The sequence below is a fragment of the Ceratosolen solmsi genome, unplaced genomic scaffold (genome assembly GCF_000503995.2).
Source record: "Ceratosolen solmsi marchali unplaced genomic scaffold, CerSol_1.0 scaffold11, whole genome shotgun sequence".
NCBI classification, from domain to species: domain Eukaryota; kingdom Metazoa; phylum Arthropoda; class Insecta; order Hymenoptera; family Agaonidae; genus Ceratosolen; species Ceratosolen solmsi.
This window is the reverse complement of record NW_011948416.1, coordinates 4,678,592-4,690,641: the sequence shown is the minus strand read 5'-3', so window position 1 is coordinate 4,690,641 and position 12,050 is coordinate 4,678,592. Positions and strand designations below refer to the sequence as shown.

General features: G+C 37.6%; 1 protein-coding gene across 1 annotated transcript in view; it reads left to right on the top strand.

Annotated features, from left to right (window-relative positions):
* Positions 1-12,050, top strand: part of Trpm (transient receptor potential cation channel, subfamily M) — a 58,265-nt gene that overhangs the window by 25,317 nt on the left and 20,898 nt on the right. Inside the window, exons 4-11 of the mRNA XM_011495732.1 lie at positions 722-816; positions 3,056-3,138; positions 5,051-5,107; positions 8,468-8,654; positions 10,399-10,612; positions 10,699-10,858; positions 11,188-11,324; positions 11,581-11,737. Of these exons, the coding sequence (XP_011494034.1) occupies positions 754-816; positions 3,056-3,138; positions 5,051-5,107; positions 8,468-8,654; positions 10,399-10,612; positions 10,699-10,858; positions 11,188-11,324; positions 11,581-11,737 (1,058 nt within the window). The 5' untranslated portion in view covers positions 722-753. The remainder of the gene's footprint in view (positions 1-721; positions 817-3,055; positions 3,139-5,050; positions 5,108-8,467; positions 8,655-10,398; positions 10,613-10,698; positions 10,859-11,187; positions 11,325-11,580; positions 11,738-12,050) is intronic.

Below are 12,050 nucleotides of genomic sequence, written 5' to 3'. Positions count from 1 at the left end.
TTTTGCAAGAAGCCTCCCTCTACTCTTTTACACCTAGTAGAGTAAAAACTTTGTATTTTCTGCTTCGGCCGTCTCCTCTTTAATCATGCGTGCGGGAGTATCGGAGAAAATACTTCGTCAGTAATGGGATATCCTCCCCCCCTCCCCCCCCCCCCCCCCCCCCACCCAACCTCATCCGCATCTGCCCTTATTACCCCGACCCCATAACTCCTCTTTCCCGTCCCATCTCTATCTACATATCTGTAGCTCTTTAGTTCACGAGAAAAGCAAACAGGCCGGAGGCGCGCGTCGTTTTGCTTCCTTATCAGATGCAAATTTATCTTATCTGCGGGCGACGGCTCACGCGCACACGCGCAACGATTTCACACCTCATTGAACGTTCTTCGGGTGCAGGCATTTGCTCACCGGCAGCCGATGCCCCGGCGCCGTGGCCCATTACCTGTGAAAGACTGAGAGATAGAGATAGAGATAGAGATAGAGATAGAGATAGAGATAGATAGATAGAGAGATAGGGGGGAGGGAGAGGTAGCGAGTGATAGAAAGAGAGCAAGGAAGAAGAAAGTAGCCGACGCCCCGGTTATCGCGCGATATAGTCGCTTGCATTATGCGCGCGACGCTCACGCATAACCGAAAACGATGAGTGCGCTCGCGCACGTCACCCTCGACTTTATTACTTTTGTTCTTCTTTTTGTTTTGTTTGTTTCGAACTGGTGGCACATAGGTTGATAACGGCAAGCGTCGAGGCTCACCAAGATGGCCATCGGAAGTATAATCTGCGGAGCTAACACTCCGAAAATCAAGCGAAAAAAGGCAAAGGTATATTATGCTTTCCGATTTTTTAATTTCCATTTTTCGATTTTGAGTCCTCTCGTAATTTGTATCCGCGAATCGCGCTCTTTTGCTTGATCTTACTCTCCAGCGATTGGCAATTAATTACATTCGCCCGTGTTAACAATTATTCGGGCAAAGTGAATTTTCACTTCGCGCGATCAGTTTTGTTTGCAGTAGCCGCGCGTGACGTTAATGTAGAAAAGTCAAAAGTCAAAAGTCATTAAATCTGATAACTCGATTGATTTATTGAGTATTTCATTATAAATATTATACGATAATGCTTTTACAACATTTGCATGTTTATTTCGATTATTAAATTCAATTATATTTACAACAACTGATATGAATGCAAATATTTTTCGAACGGAAGCAAGTTTATGTGCGTTTTTACATTTACAAAATAATACAAACTAGCGGCAAAACATACTTAGTAAGTCCAATTGTTCCAAATTGTTCAAAATTTTCTTACAATATTCCTTTGCCGATTAATTAACAATTAATGCCGCATTACATTTCTAATTGTATCACAAATATATATTATTAATATTTCATTCCAAGGCTTAAAGACTATTTGTCGAAACTCGCGCGCGCAACAAAAACAATGTATAAACTAAACCAATTACCATTACAAATGCATAATTGCAATAGTATAACTGCATATTATATAAATTGTTCCAATACGCGCTCATATGTATTTGCTCTTGGGAAGTGAATAAGAAATAACAGCTCATAACTAACTAAAAGCATATAATATTAAGCTCCCAACTATTACGTAAAAAGCTTTCATCGCTTAGCTTCGTTGGCTCATAATCCATTGTTGCTAATGCAAAGCGACAATGAAGGAGATGGGAAAACAGTAAAGGAGAACTCACAACGATCCACGATTTTAGTAGGCATGTGCTCGTGAAATACTCTTTGTGCGACGCATGTCAACGTATATTCATAAAAATCATGGCATGAGCATTGATTGATAAAGCATGGAAAACTGCACGCAAGTTAATCATCGATTTTGTTTTATAATATTTCCAATGCCGCAAGATCACATTGACTCCCCGACGACTAATAAGTGAATGTGAACATTTACTTTCCGCTCCTTGGCCATTAAATCTTTTCGTAATTCACTGGCAATTCGAGTCATACGCACATTAAGAGCATTACACTCTTCGTTCATCTATACGGACGAATAGAAAAAATTCGCTGATAAATATGCCGTAACTTGTTTCACCAACATCTTGAAAAATATACGACAGAATATAAAGTTAAATTGAATTCAATATGAATGCCTTATGAACTTATGAAGCAACATAATACTTTAAAATTGACTTTGACCTATTTAAAATTGATACTTTTAACATTACATCGGACAGGATTTTAATAAATATTAATAAACCTTATGGGTTAAGTTGCTATGGTAAGCTTAAACAAAGTTTTGCTATTAAAAGTATCTAGAAATCAAATGTATACACGTAACGTTGCTGAAGATTAATTAATTCCTGTGATCAATGGAATGTATGAATATAAATTTCATGGTACTACGTTGTATACGAATCAATAATAAATTAATGAAATGATAACACAAGTTCGGTCGATTTATTTTAATATTATTGTTTCTATATGCATATATATATAATTAATGCTATATATAATTAATAATTAGCACTGATAATAAATGAGCTTTAATATGATAATCTCAAGATCCGAAAGATAAAATTTCAACTACCGATTGTAAATGCTCATTACCGAGAATAGTTATAATAAATTTATGAATTTTCACTCGAGCTTGCCAATATTCAATTTATAATTATTGCACGATGACAAAATTTTACTAGAACTTTATCTTATTCTATTAGAAATAACAGTTTACCAAACATATATAAATAATTACTTTTTTCAACGTAACTCAATATACTTAAATGAAAAGCAAACAAAGAATTTAATTAAATTCGTAAATACAAAGAAAGATGGTGAAACTTTTTATTGTCTTAAAAACGATGTCTTTTGTTCCACAAATAATGGATCGTACTTATATATAAATAAATCAGCCCTCATTCGAAGAGTTAAACGTTCGATGAAACTGGCTCAAGATATCCAATACACTTGTTTTCGTCTTGACATTTCGTGCGCAATGCGAGTGAATTACAAGGACATTTAATGGCGAATAAATGGACATGGGGCGGGTTTTATGCCTCCTTTAAGGAGACGGTTTGACCTTATTTTTTTATAGACGACGGAAAGAAGCTGGATCGAGGCTACCTTCCAGAAGCGAGAATGCACGAAATTCATCCCGAGCGCAAAGGACGAGCACCGGTGAGTATTACAACAACGTTTGCGAGTCCATTAAAGCTCTATACTCGATCTTTTTCTACTGTTTCTTGGTCTTTTTTTTTTGTTTTTTTTTTTTTGTTTTTTTTTTGTTTGTTTTTGTTTTTCTTTAAATTGTCCTATGCCCAGTTTAAAGCGTGCGACCGTTATATTACGATGATGGGGTTATCAGTGGAGAGCAGAGAAGCCACTGGCATATTCAATAATTATACACGACTTATAGAAAGAGAAGTGTAGCAAAAGGCTTTGGCGAGTATACATATGAATCGCTTGACTCACTGCATTTTTCGTTATTTTTTTGTTTTTTTTTCTGTATTTATTTGAAAAAGTGACTTTGACGTTTATACTTTTTATTTTATCGTTTAACGTCCCGAGAAAAATATCGTCTTTGAATTATGTATGATTTGTGCATTTAAGCATTTAACCATAAAAACATTCGTTAGAAATGTGTTTGTAGTGCGATAAAGCATTGTTAATCATAGTTTTAATACCCTATCAATTAGCGATGTCAATTATTTTATTAACAATTTCATTAATTATTGGAACTTCAATTATTTCACATAAAGTCTTGGAATTTTACAAAGATCTGAACTTAATTATGATTTTCCATAGTAATTGCATTTTGTGTGTGTGTGTGTGTGTGTGTGTGTGTGTGTGTGTGTGTGTAATTGTAACACTTTCCGTCAGTATTGGTACAACTACCGTAACCATTATTATAAAGATATTAATTTTAGGGATAGTGAATTATAAAATATAACATTCAAATATTATGTATAAAAGTTGTTTGGCAATTAATCATATTAAATCTACGTATAATTTATTTGTTTCTATTGCTTTTATCGCTATTATTTCTATGCCAATAAATTCAGTTGATAATATTAGCGAACAGACTAATTAATTTTCAAACTTAGATAATTGTGAAATTGGAAATTAATTGCGGGACGTTTATTGTTCGTGCACTTTCTAAAGTCAAGACCAGTGACCGAAACACATGGGTTGGAAAATATTAATTGCAATTTCATAGGTATTTGATAATCGATAAATTTGTTTATGTAAGCGATTTACGCAAGTTTGCAACAGTAGAAAATTATTATAATTGTTTCCGTCTGATGGATCAGAATATATATAAACGTGTATTTATTATTTTTTTTGTTTTTGTTTTGAAACGTACAATCTTAATGACATGCATAGATATGCTTCGGAAAGGCCACTTTTACATGTTTTCAACTGTCGCTATCGCAACTGATTTTGATGTGATTCTCTTTTTATTTTCACAATACTACGTAGAATGAAGATTACTACCGTTATTGAGCCTTTGAAAATAAATTTTGTCGCACGCATTGCGCTCATCGTGCTAATACACTTAAATAAGTGCAACGACAGGGCAGTGCCAGCCGCGATGATTAAATGTGCACAAGTCATACACATTTTACATGCAAATGAATTTTTCTCGGACTTAAACAGTCTTTTCTCGCTTAATTATTATTTTTTTTCTTTTTTCTTCATTTTATCAATCATGACTATTATATATCGCTATGTCACGAGCATAACACTTATTATCTTCTCGGCCGTCATTTGATATCCATTCACAAAACTTCGCTCTATTCCGCGACTCATTTATCTCTCCTCCCCTCACTCCACATCGTCATCGCCAGCCCAGCACGTGGTGAAAAGGGCAAGCAGTTGCCCACGTTGCCACCTGCGACACAATAACACAATTGCACAAATTCCTACGAGCATTACGTGCATATATGCAATTAGATGTGCGTATACGCATCGTAATGCAAGTATTTGCACGCAAACATGGTTTTAACGAAAAACAAAATTAATTGTGCTACCTCATATCATTTTTCTTTTATGATTTACTTTTTTCTTTATTCTCATTACGTTTGTGTAGGTTTGAAGATGTACAGGGCGATAAGAATGCAGAATACGACGTGATCACTACTTCAAGGTGAGGCACAAAATGACGATTGTGCACCCGCCGCCCCTAAGGGACACCCGCACGTACGGGAAAAAATCGCGGTTCCTCTTTGCGAAGGTGTAACTTGTAGACGTTCCACATCCACCTGTTGCTCGTGTGCACATAACCGAGCCCGGGATTTAATTGAGAAATTATGAAAGAATACTAAAATGGCGGACCGTAAGAGTCCGGTGTTCTGCATTGCTTCTGATGGGCAAATCGATCGAACCTTATGAAATCTTGATGGATCGGTTAATATTATTGGGCTATTGGGATAAGGGAGATTCATACTCGTATAATTCACCCTCAACGTTCAATCAATTACATTCAGGGTATTTTAATGGGATTCCGGTAAATCGACAATTGTCAATGAATTGCTGTAAAGTACTTGTAAGTCAGGGGCGATAGGCGGGAGGGGGATGGACGAAACCAATTCCATTAATTAAGGCTTAAGGAGCTTAAGGAGATTATACAATGTAATGAATTTTTCAATTTGATGGGAAAGTCAAATAAATTGTTGTGCATTTAGAGCATTTAAATGATAAAAGCGTCCTGCTGTATTTAATTGCATACATTTATAATGGAGAAAAAACAATTATTAGCCTTCCACTCGAGTTTGTTTTTCAATTAATTGGCTTAATTGCTATTTCTCCCTCGATTAGTGACATTTTATATAATTACGCCCATAATTTCGAAGTCGATTGATTTGTAAAGAAACGTTTCTATTTAAAATACTCATTAAGCTTTACTTATTCATATTGGATTTCATTATATACCGTTCAATTTTCGATTGGTTACATTTGTCAGAATAAAGAATCCTGTTTAATTCAAGCACCTGTATTCGACTTTTCGTAACTACTATATAAAGGATACGATACAAGATTATTATATTCAAGGAATTTAATCTTAAGTTAAAGACAATCTTATCTCATTTTAACGTAAATAGTATCAAATATTAATTCGAATTTTCATTTATCATAAAGCTATAGAGAATATATCCTGTCGTTTTAAAGCGTGTATCGTTGACAAAGGACATTTTTTTCATAACAGTATTATATACATTATTATAAATATAATATATAGTACTTTGGTAATCTCGATTAAATAAGTAAATTATAAATATATTATTGTAGTGACGGTTGAATAAATACTTGGTTGCAAATTTTGCTTTTCGGATCGAAAGATTTACAAAAATATTTTCATATTTCATACGGTATTAATGCAAAAATAATTAACTTATTACTATTCGTATAATTGAGCTTATTTTTATGAATATTACACTTGTTACGCTTATAAACAAATGTTAAAAATGCAACATTTAACAATAAATACATTCTTTATTGGGTTTTACGTTTGCGTACGAATTTATTTCGTTCGAAGAAATCTTATAATTAACATATATTTTAACTCTGCTTCAATTACGTTTTTATATTATTTTTCTTATTGATTCTAAGTGCTTTCGAAATATCGCTGGATTAAGAGAGATAGAAATAGCTATATAAAATGATTTTATAAAATTTCGACGTGCAAGATACATAAGACAAACATATTAATGTTAAATTTAAGTAATTTGTACATTATTATTACAATTTCATGAATGCAGCATGAACAATAATAAATCATCAGTGTAATATATTTAGCGCGTAAGGGGATAAGTATCGGGAGTGTGATATATGTCATATTGTTTAATATAATTATATATCTAAGACAAAGTAAGTCTTGATAAGATATTCGTATGGCAAATATAAGATTCAGTTGCCTTCGGTGTATTAAATTTCTATTTGACTTTGACGTGAATTTCGCGTTGAATTATCATTGAAAACCAATTAGTTTAAAAAATGCCAATAATTAATTATTTATAGCCATAGAATTTTAAAAAATCTATCCATCAAGATTTCAAGACAAACCTTATTTAAGATAAGATTTTATCATTTTACAGTAATACATTATTATATTTTTGGCATCTGTTCATCACAATTTTATCACTATTTTTAGACTATTTAGATAGATATTTAGATTTTATATATATATATATATATATATATATATATATAAATTTTGTTTATTTACAATAGATATTTAGACTATAGACTTTTATAATATAGATATTATGAGTATATACTGTACTTTTAAGTATTTATAAAACTGATTGAGAAGAATTCGTTCCCTCGTATGTTAAAGTTAACGACACTCGAGCAAAGGATGAATATCTCGGAATAAAGAAAATTTATATGAAACGGCAATGCTGCGGATAAATACACAAATCGCGTATGTTAAAATTTTTACAAAAGTCTCTCGCACAACGCACATAAATCCTCTAAATTTCCGCTTAAATAACAATTAATTTGCATAATAATGTTTCGAATTTTAAAAGAATTTTCCATAAATTTTTCATAAATTAATAATAGACGTGTAATTTATCAGTAATTCGCTCTCATTTTCTTAATAAATATGTCCTTCCGATTACCTCGACGATGTAAAAATATGATTACGTATATCTCCTGTAATTGGCTAAGAATCGCTTTCCTAACCGATCATCGTCCCCTTCAAATCCTAAATTCTATATTTTCGCAGCAAGTTTCATTACATATCTATCGATGTGCAACAGTAATTAATTATCGAAAGTGGCCGGCACTGATTTACGAATGAAAATCACACGACCGACGGCACCTTCTCCGTTCAAAGTTAATGCCCGGGTTTCATGAGTGCAGCTCTATCTATTAATACTAATGCACGATAATCTTTGACGATAAGTACGAGTCAATGTTTTCACCCCCTCGAAATTATCCTTACTCGACTCTCTCCCAAAGTAAATAGTCAACTATTCGGTGCAGTTCGCGTCAGTCGCAAAGTACTTCACACGGTAATAATAAATAGAGGAGTTCCGAGACGCGATGAGACACGGCTAAGATTCGATCTTGATTTACCAAGACTTGCAATGTATATCCTAATTTCTTACATCCTTGTACGACTTGTTGATGATAACAATATAACAATGAACCATCGTATCTCATATATGTGTGGCTCGTGTGTAAATGCTTCGTTTACAAGCTCATCTTACATCAGCACATCGACGCTTTTGCTTGAAAGCCAAAACGCAGAGGAAGCGAAGACGCCAGTATCTCGGTGGACGAATTTTGTAATCGGCGCCAGATAGCGAGGAGGAAACGAGTGCTGGTGCTTACGGGAAGGTTGGGGGTGGGGGGACTCCGTGTTCTTAGATCAGCTTGCGATCGAGAGCCAAGGCGACGTCGCATATGTCGGGCGGGTGGTCGTGGGTGGCACGGAGCAGTCGGTGGGCCGAGCGCGGGACGTTATTTTCACCGTTGACCCCTCGTGGCTGGCTTGCAGGTGCTGCTGCGGCCACTCGTACACCCATCACTGTGGCACTGGGGCGGACGTCCAGGGCTTCGCGACCGGAGCCGCCGCCGAGGCCGAGCGAGAAGAATGGAGTCCCGGGAAGAACACCAAGCATTGCCCGACCGACGCTTACGGGACCATCGAATTCCAGGGCCTGCCCCACCCGACCAAAGCACAGGTAAGTTGGACGAGGATCTCGAGCCTCGTCTCGGCAGCTTCCTCTTGGCTTTTTATATACAATAATTGTGTACGTGCTTAGGATTATCGGGCTTGGCCTTTGCTTATTGATACGAGCGCGGCTGGAATTTACACGGGAGAGACAATGAGCTTGCGACGTTTACTTTCGCGATAAAGCGCTTGGGTGAATGGGAGGGAAGATGGTCAAAATTCGCCATTTGTTAAATGGCTAAAGAATGGATTTGACGTGACGTGTAGATTGAGAGAAGTCGCGAGTTGTAGGTAATGATATCGGTGGGGTTTATCATCGCGCAATGGGGATTTGCAAACTTGGTGACGTCGTTTAATCTATGGACAATGTCAGTGTGAAATGCCAGTTAACGATGGATTTTGGACTTTAAATGCTTGTCACACCGTGTCGGAAAGTAACATCATAATATCATCATCATAATTGAAAAATAATCATTCGTCATAGATTACCGAGATGATGAAAATGCGTTTCGCTCGCCTTCCATGAAACGCATCGAGTGAGTAATCTTTCAATATTCGTGAGATTCGTGATTCCAACTGTTATTTTTATCGCAGAATATATAAATAGTTATTTGTTAAATTTATATTCTGCTTATGTGTATGCATTCTTGTAGTATTGACAATAATCAAGGCTATGAAAATAGTTTGTTTTTTCCCTTTGATTTTATATATAACGTTTATTGGTAAATTTAAGCAATTTTAATACTGCTTTAAAGCCAGATAAATATGATCTTTTATCGTTATTGTTAGTAAATCTTATACGACGTTGCTTTATTTCAATATTTCACTAAAATTTACTTAAACGTTTAAAAAGCAAGCGAGCTTTAATGAAACGTGAATTAAGAAATTTACAAAAGTTCGCTTAAACGTTCCGTAACGTTAGAAATTGCTGCAATTCATTTTGCATTTATTTTTATCTTGACTCTTGATGAAGAATTCTGTTTTATTTATCTTCATCAATTCAATAAAACATGTCGGTCTATATAATGAACAAATATAGACAAAGCAATAAATAAATAAAAAAACATAATATAACGAAAAATTATGATTGATATTATGTGCGTGCGCGCGCGCGCCAATAAAGATAACAATAACGAGAGAAAAAAATGAAAGAAAGCAAATGTGACAATGTACTGTATCGATAAATATGAAACAATGGCTGGCTTTAAGCATAATATAAAAGGGAAGGATAATAAAGTGGACCGGCGAGTAGGATAATAATAATAATAATGATGATGATGATGATGATGATAATAACAACTACAAATTTGCGTATATAGTGTGCCGTTCGTTATGGGCCGTTAATTTATATTGATTATCCACCGCGATTTATATCGGCATAGAATGTGGAATTTTCGGTGAAATTTATGGGAAAGTAGTCGTCGCGCGATACGTCGTATTCGTACAAAACATTACCACCTGACTTTGTTAATAAAACTTGGCTGATGTCATTAGCACGACATAATTGGCCGCAACCTGCCAGGCTCTATTTAATAGATTGGAAGGCAGAATTTCGTTCGAATAACGTGGATGCCAAGCGGACAGTCGAGACTATCAAATCCTATCATTATCAAAATCTGCAATTTGAAATGGCCAAGGATCAGAGAATCCCGTAATAGAGCCCGGCCCATAGCCGTAATAGGAAGCTTTCGTTAGTTGCCCCCGAGACGGCCTTGAGACTCTCACATCTCACGGATCTTTCGTCGTTCGTTCAGTACGTTAGATTAGCTCACGACACGAAGCCGGAGCCGATCGTCCAGCTGCTGTGCCGGGAGTGGAATCTGGGTCTGCCCAAACTCCTCATAACCGTCCACGGCGGCCGCTCCAACTTCGAACTCCAGCCGACGCTCAAGAAGGTGCTGAGGAAGGGCTTGCTGAAGGCCGCGAAGACAACCGGAGCGTGGATATTCACCGGGGGCACGAACACAGGTAAGCCCGGCGTTCCTCGAGGCATCTATGTAAGTGTGGCCTCGTGCCGGCTCTAATCAACGCGCGCACGCGGCTTTGCGTTTAAGGAGTGACGAGGCAAGTTGGCGATGCGCTGCTGCTCGAACGCTCGCAGAGGCAAGGCCGAGTCGTGAGTATCGGGATCGCTCCATGGGGCATCTTGGAGAAGAGCCACGAGCTGATCGGGAGGGGCCGGGAGGTCCCCTACGACTCGCTCGCCTCGCCATGGTAACTGTCATTCTCTCCCTCTCCCTCAGCCCCCACGGGCTTGCATGCTCGTTCCTTAACCGCACGCGCGCACCCGTTCCATTGATTTTTCAAACTCTTTGAATTACATCGCCCCCGCGTAAATAAATAAACGTTATTAAGGCCAATCCCGCTTAAAACGCATTGGCGATAGCGCGACATTTTCACCTTGTCGAACATGCAACCTCCCATCCCCGCCGCGACTACCCGCACTCTCATATGCACCTTCCTTCTCCCACTCACTCAGCCGCCGTCAATGCATTATGAAAGATGTGAGTCCGGAGGCTACGAATATATATTCTACTCGGCAGGTCGAAGTTTGCCGTGCTGAACAACCGGCACGCATACTTTTTATTGGTCGACAATGGGACGGGAGGTCGATACGGCGCTGAGATTGTCCTCAGGCGAAAACTCGAGAAATATATATCGAACTTAAAGCTCCAGCCATGTAAGTTCATTTATCATAGCCGGAGATAATCTGATTAGTCGGATTAAGCTTCGACGTGATGATTTTACTTTTGTTTTGACCGCACCTCTACTCGTACTCCGTATCTCTCTTCATCCCCCTTCACCCCCTCCCTTTTTTTTTTCCAACCACCGCCACCACCACCATCCCACCCCACACGCGCCCCACACTCCAAGAATATCCTCAAATCCACCAATGGTACAACGAAGCCCCTAATCGAGAGCCTTTGACTTTGCAGATACGCACAGTAGCATACCCGTGGTGGCGCTCGTCATCGAGGGCGGGACCAACACTATACGCTCCGTCCTGGAGTACGTGACGGACGAGCCCCCGGTGCCCGTAGTCGTGTGCGACGGCTCCGGTCGTGCAGCGGATCTCATTGCTTTTATGCACAAGTAATGCCTCCTCGCTTACTCTTTGTTCCCTGTAATCCCCGAGCTACGCTCTTTGAACCGTGAGGGGCTTATAGTACGTTGCGCGGATGAGGTCGCTGCCGTTTTTCTTTTTTCCTTATTCTATTTTATTTTTTCTTTTTTTGTTTTTTTTTTTTTTTTATAAATACGCGCAAGCCTGTTGAGGCTTTTGAGGGAAGGGCTGGATTTACTTGGTCTCTTCTAGTCCGCGTCGTTAATGCAATTTAACAGTACGAGACACGATATCCAGTGGGCTACGCTCGTTTTGATTTTTCCATTAGCTAATTAATGTACT